Genomic DNA, 22,845 nt, shown 5'->3' with positions numbered 1-22,845 from the left:
GCGCGATCTCGCATTTGCCTGAGTAGCCTCTAAGCGCGTGACCTGCAGCCTCGTTCACGAGTCGGGGTTGCGACCGGAAGTGATCTAATCCAGTCCCGTTTCAGGAGGCCCGAAAGAATCGGGGAATTTCTATGGTAAATACTGACATTTTTCTCATGTTTCTCAATGTTTACTCGCTTCTGTTGACACATTTTTCCATTCCTCATCATTTCGGAGTTTAGTTTTTAGCCATTTCGTAGTAATTTCGTTTTTGTTTCATGAGAAAAGAGAACAAGCTGGTGTGCTAGTTTAACGTTAGCTCTTTTAGTCATCTTTTTACGGTGTCATTTTAAATTACACGATTTTCTCTCCATATTCGATTATGAATCATGTACACATACAAAGTACAATTACTCGAGTCCCTGTGTTTATACAAAAGCATCCCAGCATATTTTAACGTGACGTCATTAAATTAATCGCAACTGTGCGTCGGACTGGGTTTCTCATTCGGTGAGAGCTGTTGTCATTATTGTTTTACAATTGTAATGTTTTACAAACAATGATGTTACTGTTACAATGTTAGTTACTGTGTTATACTGAAATATATAGGGAGTGGTAACGTTATGAACGTTATTATTTACAAAGGATAAAGTAAATAGGATGCATTAGAAAAAGCTGCAATTTGAATCAAGTTATTAAATCTCATTTCCTCACTGTTTGTCTTAAACATTCTGATTAATGTGCAGCGAATAAATGTATCGTTTAGATGGATCACATTAAATAACAGAGGTGTCACTTTAAAAATGCACAGAACTATAATGAGATATATACTATATATTCGACTGCTTTCCTAACTTTGAATGCTCGTTAAGTACAAAATTTGTTGTGTTTAAAAAAAAAAAAACAGCCAAGATCGACACGTTTAGAGATGTTATTATTATTATATGTGTATATGTATGTTCAAACATGCACCCTATACCCAGTGTCAACTTTTGCTTTAAATAGTACAGAATCCGTTTAAGGAACAGTGTCTATTTATCGTCTGACAGTCTTGTTTTGAGGACTGCATAGGAGGGGTGACGGCACCTGTAATGGAAAGGAAGGGAATCCTGCCATTTTTATATTTATTTCAAAGTGTTTTCATGCCTAAATAAAATAAAAGCACAAAACAGATTGACATTTAAGAGCAAGGGGTGTCCCCTGGTGGTTCAGTGGTATGGGTTGTGTAAAAGGAGGATTGGCTATTAAATGTTTATTGCCATCCTTCATAGAAAGATTGAAAAAAAGGGAGAAATATGGGAAAAATACCTTTATGGAATGATAGTGGGATAGAAGTGTAAAATACGGGAGAATCCTTGGAAAAACGGGAGGGTTGACTGGTATGCTTTAAAGAATAATCTGTTGTCAGATCAATGCGTCATTGATTTCCTGAGAAAAGCCGTATATTCTATAGTTTATGTATGGCCTGTATTATTCCAAACCTTCTAGTCACCGTTCCCACCTCTGTCTGATTCCAGGAAGAGATGTCAGGAGAAAGTGTGGTGAGCTCGGCTGTGCCGGCAGCTACAACACGGACCACCTCTTTTAAGGGGTCCAGTCCCAGTTCCAAATATGTGAAGCTGAATGTCGGTGGAGCGCTGTATTACACCACCATGCAGACCCTGACCAAGCAGGACACCATGCTAAAGGCCATGTTCAGTGGCCGTATGGAGGTCCTCACTGATAGCGAAGGTAGGTGAACTGTTATAGCTCCTGAAAAAACGTGTTTAATGAACCAAATGTGTGCTTCTGCAACATCCTGGTCACACTTTCTACATCTAATCTTCCTCTAGGCTGGATTCTGATTGACAGGTGTGGGAAGCACTTTGGGACCATCCTGAATTACCTGAGAGATGGAGTCGTCCCCTTACCTGAGAGCCGGAGGGAAACTGAGGAGTTGCTGGCAGAGGCAAAGTATTACCTAGTGCAGGGCCTGGTAGATGAGTGTCAAGCAGCATTGCAGGTAGAGTACACACAACAAAAATGAAAGTTGACTTTAAATTTGCTAACCCACAACTCATTTAAACTTTCCAAAGTTGTTTGTTTATCTCATGGTTTCCGCTACATTCATTCTTCCGTGGCAGTGCGCCATGCCAAAATTCATCCCGCCACGGCTACATTACAGCTTCTCATTCAAGACATTTTATTTTTTTAATAACGGGTAATAATCGCACCAAAATGTATTAAAGGATAAGTGAATTATAATAGCGTAAACTTTTCTGTAACAGTAGTAGTGCTTTGCGTCATTTATTTACCCTTTAAGGTGACGTGCTGACTGACTGACTGACTGACAGGTGCGTGATGCGTGAGGCTAGCAAACACGACGTTTAGCCGTTTTACTTTACTTCAGGATGCATTAATGCTACTCTGTAGGTCTAATGGATACATTCATAAATATTCCTAGCAAATCTAATAAATGCTGGAGACATACTCGTTACATAAACGCACTAAATCGCTCCCAGCAGTGTTTGCTTGAGAGCACACATGAAGATCTACGCGCTCTTGAAGCATCTTATATTTGAGGGGACGTGCAAGAAGTTTTGTGCACGAACAGAGGAAATCGGCTCGCAAGCACAGAGATTCGCATGCTCGTAGGCTATTACATAAATGTGATCCCGACTTCTAACGCTGCGCTCACGACATTTGTCACTGAAATAATAACGCCACAGGTAGTTAGTAGATCTGTGTAAAAAAAAAAAAAGGCCTGCTGTCACAGCTGGAAAAAATCCTAGAGGAAACACTGTATCTTAAACAAAACCTTTAGGTTGGTTCACACTTGATTGTTTAGTTTGCTTAAAACTAATTCTGGAATGGTTCACTGTGTGAATGCTGCCATCCAAATCTTGGTGCACTCTATATAAGCATGACTCCTGAAAAGATGTGTCTCAGTACACTTACAAATGAACTTTGGTGTAGCTTGAATAAAATATAAACACAACAGAGGCCAAAGACATAAATAAGGACACTCTATAGCATGCTTGTTTTTGCTAATTATGATCACATGTCAAATTTTCAATGAGATAATATTTGTGATAATATAAAGAGCTCTGCAATATGATCTATGAAAATGAAGTCTATCATTTCATATTATGCTCTATTTGGATGTAATTTAAAATGCCTTGTTAATGGTAATACTTTCATCATTTGGATGACCTCAATCTTACACCCACCATGGTGAATTGGCTCTGCAAGTAGAAATGCGAATAACAACATGTTACAATACAGTATTTTGCATTTTATTTAGCAATATTGTATGATAGACTCGTATGATTAGTTTTTAAAAAGGATTTTATTTTTCATCAAAGAGATCAAATTGAAATGTACTCACAGTTTAGTCACTCTACAACCCTTTGTGTTTCTTTTTTATATTGTTGAACACAAAAGAAGACATTTTGAAGAAAGCTGATAACTGGGAACCATTGACTTCCATAGTAACAAAGAAGATGTTATAGAAGTCATTGGTTACAAGTTTCAAACATTTTTCAACTTATCTTTTGTGTTCAACAAAAGAAAGGAACGCATGTTTGAAAGTTGTGAATAAATAACGACAGAATTAAAATGTTGGGATGAACTGTCCTTTTAATGTATTTTATATTTGTACAATCTTAAACATTTGCCTATAAATTCTAAATAAAGTGAGAAAAAAGTATATCGATTAAAATGTTAAAAAAATAAATAAATTCGCCTTTTCCATGTAGTCAATATATAAACTTTTAATTGATGGAATTTATATAAAAAGTACTTTATCAGGATATGTGATCCTTTATATTGTGATATAACATTTTTCATATTAGCCATTCCTAATAAAATATTTTTTATTTTCTAATGAATGTATTATCTCCAGCAATTGTAACACGAGTGAATGAATGACAGAATTATGTACTTAAAAAAATGTTTCTCCGTTTTATTTACCCAAATATTTTCAGAACAAAGATGCATATGAGCCATTCTGTAAAGTTCCCCTGGTGACATCATCTAAGGAAGAACAGAGGCTCATTGCCACTGCTAATAAGGTACAAATGCTTCACAGTCATGTCAGTCTCAATACTATTCACTGTCACCCTGCACAGAATCTTGAACCTTCTTTCTGTGTTTTCACAGCCTACAGTCAAGCTGCTGTATAACAGAAGCAACAATAAATATTCATATACAAGGTAAAATAAAGTAAATCTCTTACTTGGTTTCAGGAAGAAAGCTTTTACCTGATCGATTTGCTCTCTCTTTAAAGCAATTCTGATGACAACATGCTGAAGAATATCGAGCTGTTTGACAAGCTGTCACTGAGGTTCAACGGCCGTGTGCTTTTCATCAAGGATGTGATTGGTGATGAGATTTGTTGCTGGTCGTTCTATGGCCAGGGCAGGAAAATTGCAGAGGTTTGCTGCACGTCAATAGTCTATGCTACTGAAAAGAAGCAGACAAAGGTACAGAATGATGGCTATAATCCAGTCAATCATCAGCTGTATTTTTAAAGCATGACTTAAAAAAAAATCACTGGAAAACAAAATTGAATTAAAAGAACTTCACGTTTTTTGTAGTGTTTTTAAAAGATTAGATTTGAGAGCAGTTTTTCCATAGTCTAGTGGTATCTTCACTGATGTTGACTACAATAAGATGTTTAAAATCATAAAAATTCAAATGTTTTGTTCACTGTAAATATTTTTGGATGTAAAACAAATCAATTTGTGTTGGAACAACATGAAAGAATTAAGTTATCTTATTCGTTTTTGCAAATTTAATTGGATTGTACATGAATTAAGTTGTCCCCCAAAAATTCTCAAATTGTGTTGTTTGGGGTCTTTTTAAATAGGTCATTTAAACAAACAGCATATGTCATTTTTAGAGTGTAGTAATGCTTCAGGGTTTCTCCAATGAGTGCCCTATAAAGGGTTAAACTTCATTGAAACCTATTGGACATATTTTAATGTGGTGACGTCATTGGCCCATGAACATTTCCTGCTTGTTGTCAAACTATTTCATAATTTTAACAATAAGCCATTCACTCACATCTTAATGTTAAAACTGCTATCATAACATTATTTATCAATATATGGATCTTTTTGGATTCTTGAAAGCTATGGAAATTAAAAATGTTAAACAGGAAATATGTTAGGACCATTGTTGTTGTTTACATCCCTCAAAATGGACTGTAGTAAAAACAAGCTGAAACATTTTAAAATTGTGACAAAAGATTTGTTACCAGTTCAATTTGTTGTATGTATGCAAGACATTTACATCCAGAGAAAATATTGTTTCTTTCTATTCGCTTGTAAAATGTACCTTCAATAATCAACATATAAACTTGTTTTTATTAATGATCTGAAAAGAAAATCTGCCATCTAAAAGATTGTAACGTTGTCTTAAAAGTGCCACTTACCTATTTCAATGCCATCTGCATCATAGGTTGAATTCCCAGAGGCTCGCATTTATGAAGAGACCCTCAACATCTTGCTGTACGAGTCTCAAGACGGACGCGGACCAGACAATGCACTGCTGGAGGCCACAGGGGGCGCTGCCGGTCGATCCCACCACATCGATGAAGATGAAGAGAGAGAGCGCCATGACCGAGTGCGGAGGATCCATATCAAGCGGCCCGATGACCGTACCCACCACCATCAGTGACCCTGCCATTTCTCAGCTTTTTCAGTGCCTTTTCAACTACCAGCGCTTCAGTTACGCCTCTCGATTTGCACATGGACTCAGTCAGTTATGTTTATACCTAGTCTGCTTCCTTAGAGAGATGAAGGGATATTCACAGAATAGCTAGTAGTATTAATAACGCTGCATGAACATGGCATACGGGGCAATCAAGTCACTCATCAGTTGTGCATTTTTGAGAACCTCTTTAAAAAGATACGACATGGTGTTAATGTGAACAAAAGTGCATAGCGGATGGTTAGGTTTACTGCATGACATTCCCTGAGCATTTTGCCCTATTTGCCATTCATAAAGCAAATTCCAAAGTCAAGTCCATCAGCTGAACGTGCAGCTATTGAATATTAGAATAGAGTTCTCAGCCCTTGTATGTTTATTTAGCAATAATTGAACTTTTGTTCTGTCTGAGTGAAGTCAGTAGGGTTTCTGGTGCCTTATAGGTGAACACTGTGCTTATTGAGTGTTTTTGTTTTGCATATTGCGTGATGGTAATTTGATTTGAGACTTCTTTTTCTAAGTTTATCCCCAGTTTATTGTTAGCTTTGTCTTTTGAATTGAAGGGTTGAAGCCAGTGTTACAGAGCTGGTAGTGTCTTGCTGAGTTTTGTTTTGATTTTAAGCTGTTTTGAAAAAGTGGTTCGACAGACCACTGATCATTGAATTCAATGAAGGAGGATGTTGTTGCCTTATAAGAATAATTTAAGTGTCGTTTTTTTTTTTTTTTTTTGGACGTTCAACCAAATGTAATTTTTTCTGTTAGTTTACTCACCATTAGTCCATCTAAATTGTAGGGGCCTTTTTAAATCAACATTTTTGAGATTCATATTACTTTTGAGTCACCAATGACCAGTTTTAGCAACAACTCTAATAGGCTAATAGTCGAAAAAGAGGCAAAACAAAAATGCATTCAACCAAAAGTTAACATTTTCTGTAATTAACTCCCCATTAGGCTGCCTAAATTGTATGGGACTTTTTTAATTTAACATTTTTGAGATTCATATTACCTTTAAGTCACCAAGGACCAGTTTTTGCAACAAATCTAATATAGACTATTAGATTTGTTGCTAAAACTAGTCCTTGGTGACTCAAAAGTAATATGAATCTTAAAAAGTTGAATTGTTGTCCCCTACAATAATAGTCGAGGCTAATATTCAAAAAAGAGGCAAAGCGAAAATGCATTCAACTGAAATTTGACATTTTCTATAATTTACTCCCCATTAGGCCGCCTAAATTGTCGGGGACTTTTTTAATTTAACATTTTTGAGATTCATATTATTTTTGAGTCACCAAGGACCAATTTTAGCAACAAATCTAATAGGCTAATAGTCGAAAAAGAGGCAAAACAAAAATAAAGGTAGTTCTCAGAGAGAGTTCACCCAAAACAAACTGTCATCCACATTTCATATCATTTACTCAACATTCAGTTTGCACAAATGTGTTTGTTTCTCTTTTCTTTTCTGTGGAACACAAAATAAGTTACTTTAAAAATGCTGGAGACCTGTGACCATTGACTTCTATAGTATTTGATTTTCCTACTATGCAAGTCAATAGTTAAGTTTGTAGTATTTTTTATACATATATTTGTTTTTTGTGTTTAACAGAATAAGGAAACTTGTAGGTTTGAAACAATTTGACTATAAGTAAATAATTATTTTTGGATGAACACTTTTTTTTGTATTTAAATAGTTGTAGCTCCATTGAGGCTCTGTGACAGCGGTTCTCAATTTCAGTCCTGTTAGCGCCAACCCCAATCAAACACACCTGCGCTAGCTAATCAAGCTCTTACTAGGCCATAGTTCCTCAAACTCAGTTCCTGGGGGGCTGCAGGTCTGCACAGTTTTGCTTCAACTCTATCAAACACATCTGATCCATATAATCAAGGTGTTCAAAAGATGAACACCATTATTCGTTGGATCAGCTGTGTTTGATCAAGGTTTCAGCTAATTCTGCAGAGCTGCGGCCCCCCAGGAATTGAGTTTGAGACCTATGGGCTTTCTAGAAACATCCTTGCAGCTGTGTTGAGGCAAGTTGGAGCTAAAATCTCCAGCACTGAGTTTGAGAACCCCTGCTCTCTGATGTGAAACAATTGGTCTGTGCAAGAAAATAATTTCAAGACTCAAGTCTCAGCAGTTGTAGACCACTGTGGTTTCAGCTAAAAATTTTGTACTAAAAAAATAAGGGGGGGGGGGGGTCGTCACCTACATTTTCATAAGTCTAAGATGAGTAAAATGACAGCAAACTTCCATTTCTGTGTGAACTGTCACTTTTATTTTTTTCAAATTGCTAGATTGATTGGATGAGTTTGGCCTCTAGGTGGCAGTATAGTGTTATGCTGTTTTCTCACGTACATGAGGAAGCACTTGTAGATCAAAACCAGTAATAAAGTTTTCTATTCCCTTTTTGGTCTACAACCAGAGTAAACTCTGATTACGCTTTTTAAATACCTTTCCGCTGCACTGTATTAAATTCCATCAAGTTAATTACGTGTTTTGTAAGCGATCCCATACAAGAGCAGAAACTGAGATGTAGTCAGAAGCATTCGGATGTATATCTGTAACTGAGTACTGGACACCAAGTATGAGTGCGTTATCAGAGACTCTTCCACGTCAAAGCAGCTCCAGACGTTCAGGAACATAAAGAAAGCCTCCTGCTGCAGCGTCTGTAGCATCACAGATCTTTGCGCTCGTTAGTTTTATTAAAGGTGTATTCAACATAAAACAACAACTCTGAAATCTGTAATACTGTAGAGAAGTTTGTACAGTTGTGCACATAAATTTAAAAAATGTTTTACGTACAAAGTATTTATACACAATGTTGTTATCACGAATAAAGGTTTCTACAAATTTCGTAGATGAAACTGGATCTTTGTTTTTATTTCTGAGGTTTGTATAAACAATATATTATAAATAATCATATAAATATGGCTTAACAACAAAACAAAAAAACACTTAACAAGAAATGTCAAAAGTTTAAGCTACAGGCAGCATTTATGAAAACTAAAATAGTTGTTTTAACCACTTAAATAAAATTAGTTACTACTCTTTTTCCATTTTTTACAACAAGCTCTTAGTGATTGTGTGTGTGGTCTTGTTTTTATATCCCGATGGGGACTTATTACTGAACTCACTCAGACTTATGGAACTTGTCTACATGGGAATATAAATTGAGGTCTTTGTGCTTATACAGTGCACAGCGTAATTGAGTACACCCCATTTTGAAAATGAATATTTTATCCATTTCTTAAAAAGCAGGTTTTAGTTCCAGGAGTCTTAAAATGTCTTAAATCTCAAGAGATAATTTTTAGGCCTTAAAAAGTCTTAAGAGGCATCATGGTGGTTGTTTAGCACGATCACCTCACAACAAGAAGGACGCTGGTTCGAGACCCGGCTGGGTCAGTTGGCAGTTTTGTAAGGAGTTTGCATGTTCTCCCCATGTTTACGTGGGTTTTCTATGAGTGCTCCGGTTTCTCCCACAGTCCAAAGACTAAATTGTCCACAGGGTTTGTGTGTGAATGAGTGTGTATGAAGAGTTTAGATGCAAAAACCTCTAAATGCCGTCAGAATTTTTCTTCTAAAATGAGCATTTTTATCAGGCTCCTGTGTGTAGGTTCAGTAATTTCCATTTTATGGCAAAGATTTAGTTCTTTTCATTGCATTCAAGCTGAAATAACTCAACATAAACAAAGGAGGCTGAAAATAATGCTCATTTCCAAAGGAAATTTCTGACGGCACTTACAGGTTTTATATTATATGTGTTTACCAGTGATGGGTAGCGACTAGAAAGGCATCCGCCACGTAAAACATATGCTGGATAAGTTGGCGGTTCATTCCGCTGTGGCGACCTCGGATGAATAAAGGGGCTAAGCCAAATGAAACTGAAGGATATCTTAACATTTCTAGATTTTTTTTAAATCTCTTTTTTAATTTAAGTATATTTGAATTTTCATTTTACTGAAAACAGACTACCTTTTTTATTTTGTATTATAATAATTGCATTATTACGTTATAATCACTTTGGTTATAATAATGATTTTTTTTTTTTTCAAAGGTGAAGTAAAAATCTTTTTCAACTGGGATATTTTGAAAAAAAAAAATAGCATTTAGCCCTGTATAAGTCTAAAATTTCATTCATAATAGACTTTAAAATGTCTAAATTTAACTTGGTAAAACCATCAGAAACCCTGCAATGTATTTTGGTGGATTTAAACAAAACAGATTTATTAAACAGATATATTTATTAAGATAATTCTCTAGTCAACAAACAAATTTAGAAATTAAAAGATAATACAATTAAAGTCAAGCAAAATATTGCCAAAAAAAAAAAAAACTACAAAATTTCAATTAAATTTTTAAATTTTTTTTCTCTTGATTTTTCTTATTTTTTTAATTTGTATTTAATATTTTCTATAACCTTTTAAATTTGGGTGTACTAATTTTTGGACCATTATCGTAAGTTATTTTGCAAGATAAGCTCTAGATTTGGCTTCAGTACTGACTAATCTAATGTACAGTATTTGCACAAATATAATATTAGCTTCCAATTAAAAATATGAATTTAAAAGATAAATTAGTGAGGGGTGCACTCATATATGTTGAACACTGTATGCGTCATACAGAAAATAAGTCCTTTCAAAATGTAAAAATGCAGAATGTTCCCTGTAAGGGGTTAATATATAAATATTTCACAGTTTTAAAAGTCCCCGCAAAGATACCAAACTGGTCATGTGTGTGTGTTGCCTTATAGGGGGTTGAAGAAAGATATCCTCTTCCATAAGGGTTTCCCTCATGAAATATACACAGACTTTCTGACCTCCTTCAGATCATCGTGACTTGATCCGTGGAGCCACCTTTGATAATGAAATAGTGTAAGAATAGGAACGATAATATTAAATCAAGTACAAATACAAAACTAAATCACTCACCACCATCAGGTGTCCATTTGGGCCTTTATAAATCATAGGCTCTTGGCCAGTGCTGAAGTCCACTGCATTCTGTTTTCCCGCCTGGATCTCAAACTTTATGCTGCGGGAAGATCAGATGTTAATGTTTCACAGCAATAAAACATCACATCGCAGGTTGGAAATGTGTTTATTGTTTATTTATTTACCTTCCCTGAACAACAGTGATGTTATTCTGCTTGTTTGCAATCATCGCCAGCTTAGTCAAAGCTTCAAACAGATGGTCACACTGAAGCACCAAGTCCCCCTTGTACAAAGGAAACTACTTTAGTTCTCGCAAATTATGCATGAAATTGTGTAATGTGGCACCCGTGAAACAGTTTGGAGCTGACATGCAGCCTATTGGCTACGACGTAGCGAGTATAGTGCTATTGTGAATCCTGGTTTGTTCACCTTCTGTTTTGGATCATTGAAGGCAACGTGGAGGATCATCACAGAGTCGCCCAGATTACTGACAGAAGCACCTGTGAACACAAAATCATGTTAAATCTCTCTAATTGTCAAATCTGTTTTAAAGCAGGTACACTGCCTTTCAGAAGTTTGGGTTTAGTTTAAAAAAAGCTTATATATAATCTACCGGTCAAAAGTTTGGGGTCAGTAGAATTTTTAAATGTTTTAAAATGAGGTTGTCCTGCTCATCAAGGCTGCATTTATTTCATCGAAAATACAGTACAAATAGTAAAATTGTGAAATGTTATTGCACTATAAAATAACTGGTAAAATACAGTTTACAATTTAATTTAATTATTTATTACAGTGATTTTAATGATGAAGTTCCAGATTCATTACCCCAGTCAGAGTCACAAGATTCTTCAGAAATCACTCTAATATTAATTATTATTATTAGTAGTAGTAGTATTCATTCATTCATTCATTCATTCATTCATTTATTCATTCATTCATTCATTCATTTTCTTGTCAGCTTAGTCCCTTTATTATTCCGGGGTCGACACAGCGGAATGAACCGCCTACTTATGCAGCAAGTTTTTAAGCAGTGGATGCCCTTCCAGCCGCAACCCATGTCTGGGTACATCCACACAAACACACTTCTACACTACGGACAATTTAGCCTACCCAATTCACCTGTACCGCACGTCTTTGGACTGTGGGGGAAACCGGAGCACCCGGAGGAAACCCACGCGAACGCAGGGAGAACATGCAAACTCCACACAGAAACGCCAACTGAGGTGAGGCTCGAACCAGCGACCTTCTTGCTGTGAGGTGACAGCACTACCTACTGCGCCCCTGCTTCGCCTATTATTATTATTATTATTATTATTATTAATGGTAATAGTAATTAAAGCAATAATGACTTGACTAACAATTTCATGCGAAAATACATACAATAAGTAATAAACAAATATTTAATCAGTAAGTATTTAACAATTAAAAATTTACATTTAATAAATGATGATAAATGATTATTATAAATATGAACAGAATAATTTTCTTTAAAAAAACGACCTCAAACTTTTGTCTGGTAGGGTATTACATTAATCCTTGTGTAGGTACATGTCGGTAATTAAGAGTAATTAGTATAACTAAAGTGTAATAATCACACATCTTAAAATAAATTGTAACTGATTTTTTTAAAGTATATATATATATATATATATATATATATATATATATATATATATATATATATATATATATATATATAAATTTCTTTAGCTATGATGGATTTTATTGATATAAGGTGACAATAAATTTATAGATATTTAAAATATATATTACAATTATTTTTCAAGGTGCAGTTTAACAAACAGTATTTCTATAATAAACCTGTCAGTTGTAATACCTAATGTTTTTGTTATTTCCACGAATCAGTTATTTAGCAAGAAACTAGTATTCAAGTTCAATTTAAAGGCTTAAAGTTAATTAGGTTAACTAGGCAAGGCATTGGACAACAGTGGTTGGTACTGTAGGGGCTAATAAGGGGGTTAATAATATTGACCATAGCAGTTTCTACATATATACAGTTGAAATTAGATTTATTAGCCCCCCTGTTTATTTTTCCCCCCTATTTCTGTTTAACGAAGAGATTTTTTGAACACTGCATGCTGCATGCCACAGAGAAATGATAAAAGGATGTTTCAGACCCACCTTTCAGAGAAACATAGTCCACTCTCTGTTTGATCTTCGCCTCTTCTACCAGATGAGCAGCAGCCTGAGTGAGAATAAGTTGCCTTTGCCTGGGTTTAAATCCATTTCTGTCATACTTCACCACAGGAACACTGTACTGAAGAAAGATAGAGAGAGGTTTTATTCTTTTTCTGTCTAAAAATGAAACACAACTGAGCCTCAAACAAACGATTCTGCTTTACCTTGATACGTTCATGCCGTATAGTTTGAAGAACCCTCATATTGATGTCTTGCTCATCTGGCAAACAGATCGGAGCATGAGACAATTGCAATAAGAAAAGTGGCTAATTTGTACAATCTCATTCATATTTTAGTATGATTTGCTCATCCCGCAATAAGGGGTAGGGTTAGGGGTGGGCAAATATTGTATGAATTAATTTCATAATTTGAATTCTGACATAATTTAAAGGGCACCAATTTTACTGCTTTTTCAAGATTTAAGATGCGTCTTTTGTGTCTCCAGAATGTGTGTGTAAAGTTTCAATTTAAAACACCCATCACATTATTTATTATACCTTTCAGAAGTTTGTATTTTCTGCTCTGAACAACCATGTAGCTGTTTTTGTGGCTTGTGCCTTTAATGCTAGCTCTCCACGCCCACCATTCCCACTCATGTCAAGTTGCGAAACATAAAAAAATTGGAGGGATTTGGATCCTGTTTTAACATCAGGAAATTTTTAAAAAAGAGAGACTTATTGTGTTTCTATCACTCCAACATGACTGTGGACACACTATACCTACACACAGTTCTGTCCAAACAACTTACAAAAGATGATTTTCATCATAGGGGCCCTTTAAAATTGTCACGTTTACTCACAAACTGTAAGAAATATCCATAAATCTAACACAATCTCACGACAGTTTGTAACTTTTTGATTTAATGTTTAATTCGTATGAATTCGTACAATCTCATTTTACAATTTAGTATGATTTGCTCTTCCCCCAAAGACGGTTTGGTTTTAAAATCATACATTTTCATACAAATTAGCCACACAAAAAAAAATAAAAATAAATAAAATAGTTTTGTTTCCTCGTGAGATCAGGGTCATAAATTAGCAGTTTTCCGTATTTTGTGATTCATTTTTTTATTTATTTTATTTTTCCCTATTTATTTATGTATGCTTTTGAATTACATTATGGGACATTAATCTTGAACCTTAACCTTAAAAAAGGGACTTTTATTAACATTTTAAATAGTTTAAAGCAGGAGTCGGGAACCTTTTTTCAGCAAAGAGCCATTTCAGATTTTTTTATCAAATGCATTTTTTAAAGAGCTGTTTGGGGCGTGTGTATGTAACAACACCTTTATTTATTTATAAACAAAATCTTTATTCATGTCCATGCATCAACTAAAAAAATAAACAAATATGACGCATCACAATGTATGAAGAAAGGACAGTTTATAAATTGTTTTTATTTTTTTGCCTCTGCACTGCTTGAATTTTTGTGTGTGAGGTTACCATATGTAACTTGCTTGACCTTTATTGTTGTCGCTATTCAAGTTCAACCACATATGCGAATTGGATGAAACGTCTTTTTATTGTAAACGGAGTTCTTATTCATTTGGCTGTAGAAAACACAATTTAAAGGGAATTGTTATTGTATTTTCAAAAGGAAACTAATAATTTTTTAAACTTTACATTATTATTGAAGAGAGACAGCTGGAGAGCCCCATGTTTTTGGTCAAAGTGGCTCCCGAGCGATAAGTTCCCTACCCCTGGTTTAAAGTGATATATTGTCTGGGTTGTTGTTGTTGTTGTTGTATATTATGGTACAAAAGACCTTGTACATATAAACTGCCAGTACACTTTCTGTTATTTTACAGACTTATTCCTCTATATGCTTTTTCTTATACATTACATTATACAAAGTAGTAAAATGTCAATAAAAGTCACTTTGTTAAACTGTAGAGTTGAATTGTCAACATCAAAATTTAACAGAGCAGAGATCAAGCTCCCATAATGCACTTCACAACCGTAAAACAGGAAAACACTGAAACTGACTCACAAAACACAGAAACTGTTAATTAACAAATATTTTTTACGGTGTGAGATTGGGCTGGACATATACAGAACAATCAATGCACAAGTGGAATAAACAATACTGACTGATTCTAGTGTCCACAAAAGGAACGGCGATACTAGAAGGATAGCTGTCCTTCTTTCCCTTGAAGATGGCACTGGTTACTACTTTTTGTTGCATCTGCGTAAAAACACAGCATTTACTCATGTCTAAATTGGCTGAAATTGTACATTGAAAGAAATGGAAGTATGTTTCAACAGTGATAGTGACCTGTGCTTTTTTCTGTGGCGTTATTCCCCGCACGTACTTCCTCACCATCATGCGTGTGTGCAGCTTTCGCAGAATCTCTGAGGTCTACAGACACAACAGTGACAAAGACTTTACCAATTTCAAATAATGCTGCACATGAGAGAATGAATTAGTGGCCTCCAAAAGATATGTGGATGCAGAAAGACACCCCAGGACAATAGGGTAAACATTTTAATCAATAGCTGTCATGAAAGAATGATATTCATAAAGGAATACATTACAGTGGGCTCCAAAAAAATATGTGGATGCCGAAAAATACCCCAGGGCAATAGAGTAAACAGTTTATCAATAGATATCCCTAGACGTCATAGCTCTATAATTAATGGATTACATAAAACAAACTCCATAAACACACTGTGTCCCAACACAAATTAAGTTAACTTAATCGTTTTTACACAATTAAGTGGATTGAACATAGTCAGAAAGAAAATTTAAGAATTGTGTCGTTTCAACTCATTTTAAATAAGTAGTTTGAAGCTAAATAGATGAATATAAAACTGATCCCTCAAACCACTATGCTCCTGTAGCCCATCTCTGTTAACGGAACTGTTTTTTGAAAAGTAGGTTGTACACAAATTAACGTAAACTCTTTATAGTTTTGCATTATATCTTGCACATATCTGTACGAAAAAAATACATGTTTTATTAGCCTGTGTTTTTTAATGACGTTATAATGGAAGCTGTCCTATAATGATGCTTTACTGGAACATGAGTAAGGAACAAAGCCTGTAGCCTCATTCATTCATCAAGGGGTCACCACAGTGGAATGAACCGCCAACTTATCCACCATGTTTTACACAGCGGATGCCCTTCCAGTCACAACCCATTACCGGGAAAATCCATACACACTCATTCACACTGTTACACTACGGACAATTTAGTTTATTCAATTTACTTATACCGCATGTCTTTGGACTGTGGGGGAAACCTGGAGAACCTGGGCGAAACCTACGTGAACACAGGGAGAACATGCAAACTCCACACAGAAATACCAACTGACCCAGCTGGGACTTAAACCAGCGACCTTCTTGCTGTGGGGTGACAGTGCTAACCACTGAGCCACCGTGTCACCTATCTGAAGCTTACATAAATCGTTTGTATGGTGAATTAAATATATAGCTGACATTTCTAATAATAATAGTGCATATATATGCACTATAGTGCATATAGTGTGGGATGTGAAGATTGAAATCATATCCATTTAGGGGCGGCGCATTCATGTGGTTAAATGTAAATAAAACCGTTTTCACAAATCAGTTAGTTAAAGAAAGCCCCTGTTGGCTTTCACAGACTTTAGTAAATGGAGAATTTCTGCAAACCTCTGTCATGACTGGTGGAGGTGTCAGCCATGTGGTTTTGTCCAGAACGGTCTTTGGTAAGTTGGCTTTCAGTCTATTTAAGTAGCTCTGTCGGACAAAGGCCAGGTATTCAGAGTTGTCTGTGGTTTTTGCCTCACGTCGTGTCAAATAGCCCTTAATAAACCTGCATAAATAAAAATATGTTATAATATGAAAGCCATCACATAACTTAACAAGTTACTCACGCTCAGGTTGTTCCAAACCTCTATGAGTTTTTTCTTTTGAAGACATATATATATATATATATATATATATATATATATATATATATATATATATATATATATATCGATTTAAGGAATATTGGAAACCAGACAGTTAACAGTAGCCACTGACTTCCAAAAATCTATAGAAAACCAGTGGCCACCGTCAACTGTCTAGGTACCAAAATTCCTCAAAATATTTTGTTTTGTTTTCAACTGAAAAAAGAAATTCATATAATTTTTGGAACATGTGAAGAGTATGTAAACAATGATGACATTTTTATTACTTTAAGTCAGAGATGCCCAAACTAGGACCCTGGTAACCTTTGTATTGGCCCTCCATCCCATCTGAGAATGGTTTAGAGATTGTCATTTCAAATTTAATGTATCCTTTTATTTGTCTGTTTTATTGTTAAGCTAAAAGCTATCTGAAATTAAATGTTTCAATTTAAATGGTGTAAATGAATCAGATTCAGTTTCAAATGTACATACGACGCATAGAGGATGACGATGCAGAGACTTCAATGAGCGAATCAAGGCAAAGGCAGCTTCTTGACTAGTGTATTCAGCATTGAACTCCACTGTGTTATAAATGTTATTGTTTACTATTTGAGTTGTAATTATAAATAAAAATGTTATACTGCATTAGTGAATACGATTCAAAGTGATGTTTTCTATTTATTTTTAACATTATGAACAGAATAAGACAATTACCCATAGCAACTTTAATTTAAAATAGTATATTTCTTTTTGGTCCACGACTATCAATGATATTTGGCTTTTGGCCCTTACTACAAATAATTTGGGCACCCCTGCTTTAAGTAAAAGAAAATCCCCTCCTTGAAGTGTAAATATATCCATACTTATAATATATTACAAACTTTTTAATGACTTTTACAGCCCAGGCTCTTCGGTCTCTTTCTTTGCGTGCCTGCACTCCTCTCCAACACGTTTCAATTTTGGTAGCTAAAGGTTAACAAAAACAATATCCACATTCTATATTTATACACATGCTATTATAACCATTTAATATTACAATGGACTGCCATAATACTTTATAATATTCAGTTGAAGTCATAATTATTAGCCCTCCTGTGAATTTCTTTTCTTTTTTTAAATATTTCCCAAATGATGTTTAACAGAGCAAGGAAATTTCAACAATATTTCTATAATATTTTTTCATCTGAAGAAAGTCTTTTTTGTTTTATTTTGGCTAGAATTAAAGCATTTTTTAATTTTTAAAAACCATTTTAAGGTAAAAATTATTAGCTCCTTTAAGCTATATATTTTTTCGATAGCCTAAAGAACAAACCAACGTTATAAAATAACTTGCCTAATTACCCTAACTTGCCCAGTTAACCTAATTAGCTTAGTTAAGCCTTTAAATGTCAATTTAAGCTGAATACTAGTATCTTGAAAAATCACAAGTAAAATATTATGTACTGTCATCATATAAAAGATTTTTAAAAAATCATTTATTTAAACTATTATGTTCAAAAATGAGTGCCAAAAATATTCTCTCTGCTAAACAGAAACATAGGGGACTATTCAGAAGGGCTAATATTTCAGGAGGGCTAATAATTCTGACTTCAACTGTATTTCAAATAAAATTAGTTATATAAAAACAGTATTAAATCTAGTAATGCTGCTGATTACCAGCCTCTTTCTGTTTTCGAAACTCTCCTTTGACTTTGTAGCCTTTATACTTGGCTTGTAATTTTGTAGCTATAAAACATAATTGACACAAGTTTCAAATAAAAATAAATATTTCAGAAAAATGTCTCTCGAGTTCATTGCTGCTTACCCAGCTCATGTTTGCAGATTTCAAAGGCATCTTCTGTGGCAAAAAGTGTCCTGGCATATCGTATAAATATCTTTGTCCTTTTAATAAGATTGAATACAACGGGTGTGTGGTCAAAAAATGAAAGACAATTGTTTAGTAGAAAATTCTAAAAGTAAAAGGGCAAAACAGCTCACCTGCCCATTTTATACTCATCAGGCTGGTAGCCCAGATGTTGCACCAGCTTTTCCACACCTTCAGAAGGTACACCTCTCCAATGGGGCCAAGTGGCAGGACAAAGTGGTTTATACCTAAGAAACACGATTTTTTAAGTGCATGAATTTTACTGCTACAGCTTCTACATGTTATTAATTTAAGTTTACCTCTTTAGAAAGACCTCATATTTACGGCGATATGCAAATCCAGCTCGCCTGACCCTCAGGTGCTCCATCAACCCTAGATACTTCACCTGGTGTCTGACCAGAACTTCATCAAACTTCCCTGTATTAAATAGAACGCAGGAAAATCTAACATAATTTTAACGGGCCGAAATAAAAAATACATTTGACAACACAAATAAATGAATGTATTTTAATTATACTGGTACCAGCTGTATCATCAAATTATATTGTGTATCATCAAATTAAGTCCATGCATTCACATTCTTACATGAGGTCCTCACCTTGTTGTTTATTGTCGTTGGACTTGAGGCAGCGCACGTACCAAGCTTCTTTAGCTGTGAGAATCTCTGTCAGCCGCAGAAGACTGTTCTTGAACTGAGTGGCAACCTGTACATTTCATAGAGCAGTTCTGATTAAATGAGATAGCAGCAGTATTTTATTGTACTTATTTTTATCTGTTATTTAAATTACATTACTTGATGAAAATTATTACTCTATACCTTTGCAGCAATTTATAGAATTTGTATGTATTATAGATGCTTTGTGTACTTTCAAAATAGAAATAAATCCTGGATCACATAAACAATTTGCTTTATAGTATAGTGATCTATTGATTGATCTAATCCGTTTGTAATTTATTTACCTTCAAACATGGTATTCTACATTCTAATCACATGACCATACTATGTTGCATGTTCAATTCAGATGGTTTTGGGAATAAAATATTTTCAGTGAGAACTGATAAAATATTTTTACAGTGTGTCAAAAATGTGGAAATTTACAGTGGTGGAGAAAGCTTAACACACTGCAATTTAAGAAAACACATCCAATTACAAGAAACACCAGCAAATTGAAAAAAAAAAAAATCATTTTGACAGCAAACGAGTTGCAAATTCTCACAATGCAAACAAATTAAGAAAACATGCTGCAATTTCTCACAACACACGCAAATAGCACGGAACACAAACGAAATGTATTTAGGCTAATAATATACTAAAGACAAGGTAATCAGGTAATCAGGATGATAAAATAAACAAACCACCCACCTTTTAAAGATTACCTACAACTTTACTGAGCAAAAGTCACATATATTTGAGTTCCCTTGAAACATTTTCATTGTGTTCCATGCTATTTGCATGCGTTGTGAGAAATTGCAGCGTTTTCATAATTTGTTTGAGTTATGAGAATTTGTAACACATTTAATGTCAAACTGATGAAGACCTTTTTTTTAATTGGCTTGTGTTTTTTGTAATTGCATTGCTTTCTTAAATTGCAGCATTTTAAACTCTCTCAGCCACCGTAGAAATAACTTAATTGTCACAAATATATATATATATATATATATATATATATATATATATATATATATATATAAATGTCAAGAGCATTGTTTATACTGTTCAGTTGAAAACAAGATAAACAGCCCTCGTGTACATTTTTTACTCTTTTTCAAACATTTCTCAAGTGATGTTTTAAGTATTTCTATTTTTTTTTTTTTTTGAGTGGAATAAAATCAGCTTTTTATTTAATAAAATATATAATTTTAGGGTCAATACTTTTACCCCCTTAAGAAATTATTCTTTCTCAATTGGCTACAGAACAAACATGGGCTTTATTTTAACGATCTAGGCACATAGTCTAAAGCGCATGGCAAAAAAAGCGCAAAGATTTGTTTTAAAACCATTTCTAAATTCAGTTTTAATTTCCAACAAATGGATAAAAGAACAATATTAACGAAGTGTGCTCAAAAAAACGAGTTATATCCAAACACACGTCATAGGCGCATAACTAACACACTGGTCAATGGCACGGTCTATTTCATTTCCTCAAAATAGCAATGTGCCAACAATGCAACTTAATACACCTTTTTAGACTGGAACACCCATGAGTCCACAAAGTGGTGCAAATGGATTTGCTATTTAAACAACATGACCCAAAACTTGAAAATTACTGTTACGCTGGTCTGAAAATAGTAATAAAACACGGCAAACATGTTGTGCGCGTTTATTGAGCTGGGTGTATGATATATATTATTTTGATATCTGAAAACGAATCCAAATTTCACAAGAGAGCTAATATTTTTTTAAATGTAGTTCCATACAGCACATTTCGTCAACTCAGGCATCAAGGTATTTCAAATTTGTGTACATGAAAAAAAGAACTAGCTTAATATATAAATGTATTGTGTTGTGAAGGTGGACTCACAGTCTCAGGTCTTCTTCTGCTCTCTGCCTTAGTATCTGGAAAACACTGCTGTATTATCGGGTTCTTTGACAGCCTCATCATCTGTTGGTAACACAAATAAATGCAGACACATAAAACACACATCTACTGTCATTAACTTTTGTAGGAGCAGAAACAAAAGCAAGCAAATATTTAAGTGGCTTATATAAGACATTTCCCTTTCATCCAGACAGACCAGAATTATGCTTTATTGTACACACTTACATCTTTGATGTTCTTGTACAAAAGGTCATTGTTTTTGTCAATGAACCCTGTTGAATAAGAATAGATCATAAAAACAAGAGGTTGTGAAAGCCAAACAGGTTTAGTAACATGCTTTTCTCTGCCTTTTCTCTTACCCACAACGCAGTAGGTCACCTCTCCGGCATAATGAAGAAGTCGAAAATCTCCTCTCTCTAGAGACTTGCGAGTCTTCTTATCAGCCAGTTTATGCCTGCAGTGGAAGATATAGCAAAGAAAATGCTTTCATAAGACCACAATCAAGTTAAATCTCTAAAAACGGCTAAATAAAGTGAAAAGGGCTTCATCTTATTACAGCAAGATTTCTTTGGATAGAGAGATGAAGCAGAGACTTTAATGTGAATATTGCCAAAATAAATGATTCCACTACAATCATAGTTTATGTTTGCATGTTGACTTTATTATCTATACTGATAATAAATGCAAATGTACACTGTATACTTGTTCTAATAAATCTGAACACTTTAATTTTTTCTTTCAATTTACAATTTCAAGAGTTCACACTTAGCTGAGGATTGATAGTAAAGCGTGTTTGGCATGCTGTCCCAGGAGAGAGCCCTGAGCTTACAAGATCCTCAAGCCCTGGGCTCACTCCTGTTAGCAGGGTGAGAGAGGAGTTTGAGCTCAGGTAGATCTCGATGAACTACACGGTCTTGATGATGGCCCACGCGAGCACAGGGAGAACATGCAAACTTTGCACAGAAATGTCAACTGGCCCAGTAGAGACTTTTAGCCAGTGACATTTTTGTTGTGAGGCAACAGTGCTAATCGCTGGGCCGCCATGTCGCCCAATCTAGAAAAAGGAGAAAGGAGTAGGGGTCGAAGGGGGGATTCTTCAAGACGAAGATACTCTTGTTTTTTATAGCGAGTTAGAAATCGTTTGATTGGTGAACCATGTATTAGCTAATGTGGGACCAGCCAAAGACAATCATAAGCATGTGACCCTCTCGAAATTAGTTTATAAATAAACTTCACTATGTGATAGGAACAATTAAACAGTTAAATAATTTTCATCGTTTAGATTTTTTTACCACATAATGTTTATAGAATTTGTAATAAATGTAAAACCGTCTGCACAGAATCATTGTTTTATTGTTAATATTTTAGATCTGTAAATATTTGAACAACTTGCATCACACAATAACTATATTGTCAAATATTAAAAGTACAAAAAGTTTTGAATTGAATTGTATGTGCACAAAAATACTTTTTTTGTTGTTGTTGTTTAAAATAATTACGTTAGGCACAATTATGCAATTTATATTTTTTTTACAGTTAAATAGTGTAGTTTTACCAAAAATTATTTTTCCATATGATTATTCCAACACAATTTGTATTCTATAATATTATTTTACATGTAATATTGTATTTTATAATACAATAATTAGTAGACCTCCTACAGAGCCTCAACAGACACCTTGAGGTCACTGGTCCACAGGGAGATGCCATACACTTATAATCTGATAAGAAAAACATGCATTTGTCAAATTATTTTCAAATTGTGTTGTAGGTTG

The 22,845-nt window shown here is 34.6% G+C and overlaps 2 protein-coding genes across 18 annotated transcripts in view; one reads left to right on the top strand and one right to left on the bottom strand.

The window, feature by feature from the left end:
• kctd10 (potassium channel tetramerization domain containing 10) lies at positions 1-8,529 on the top strand. Of its 13 annotated transcripts, none has more exons than XR_015490101.1 (9): positions 1-134; positions 1,497-1,710; positions 1,812-1,981; positions 3,945-4,031; positions 4,120-4,172; positions 4,247-4,442; positions 5,422-6,621; positions 6,894-7,461; positions 7,641-8,529. XR_015490101.1 is itself a non-coding variant. In NM_213478.2 (7 exon segments), coding segments are annotated over 7 exon segments (942 nt in total). In that variant the 5' UTR covers positions 64-131; the 3' UTR covers positions 5,641-8,523.
• The window catches only part of myo1ha (myosin IHa), a 27,711-nt gene continuing 13,386 nt past the window's right edge, over positions 8,521-22,845 (bottom strand). For 3 of the 5 annotated variants that reach the window (XM_087253352.1, XM_087253353.1, XM_087253351.1), the window contains 18 exons: positions 21,430-21,524; positions 21,296-21,342; positions 21,053-21,133; positions 19,129-19,234; positions 18,830-18,947; positions 18,644-18,757; positions 18,471-18,547; positions 18,323-18,391; positions 17,548-17,632; positions 16,425-16,587; positions 15,067-15,150; positions 14,883-14,976; positions 12,957-13,012; positions 12,736-12,871; positions 11,023-11,093; positions 10,779-10,876; positions 10,594-10,693; positions 8,521-10,518 (listed from right to left, as the gene is read on the bottom strand). In XM_087253352.1, coding sequence (XP_087109478.1) covers positions 10,492-10,518; positions 10,594-10,693; positions 10,779-10,876; positions 11,023-11,093; positions 12,736-12,871; positions 12,957-13,012; positions 14,883-14,976; positions 15,067-15,150; positions 16,425-16,587; positions 17,548-17,632; positions 18,323-18,391; positions 18,471-18,547; positions 18,644-18,757; positions 18,830-18,947; positions 19,129-19,234; positions 21,053-21,133; positions 21,296-21,342; positions 21,430-21,524 — 1,621 coding nt within the window. In that variant the 3' untranslated portion in view covers positions 8,521-10,491. Of the gene's footprint in view, positions 10,519-10,593; positions 10,694-10,778; positions 10,877-11,022; positions 11,094-12,735; positions 12,872-12,956; positions 13,013-14,882; positions 15,151-16,424; positions 16,588-17,547; positions 17,633-18,322; positions 18,392-18,470; positions 18,548-18,643; positions 18,758-18,829; positions 18,948-19,128; positions 19,235-21,052; positions 21,134-21,295; positions 21,343-21,429; positions 21,525-22,845 lie in introns of all 5 variants that reach the window. The other 2 variants (XR_015491056.1, XM_087253350.1) reach the window with 2 other exon arrangements.

This window comes from Danio rerio, chromosome 5, assembly GCF_052040795.2.
Source record: "Danio rerio strain M-AB ecotype USA chromosome 5, GRCz13ab, whole genome shotgun sequence".
NCBI classification, from domain to species: domain Eukaryota; kingdom Metazoa; phylum Chordata; class Actinopteri; order Cypriniformes; family Danionidae; genus Danio; species Danio rerio.
The sequence above is the reverse complement of the archived record's forward strand: the minus strand, read 5'-3'. Positions and strand labels throughout refer to the sequence as shown.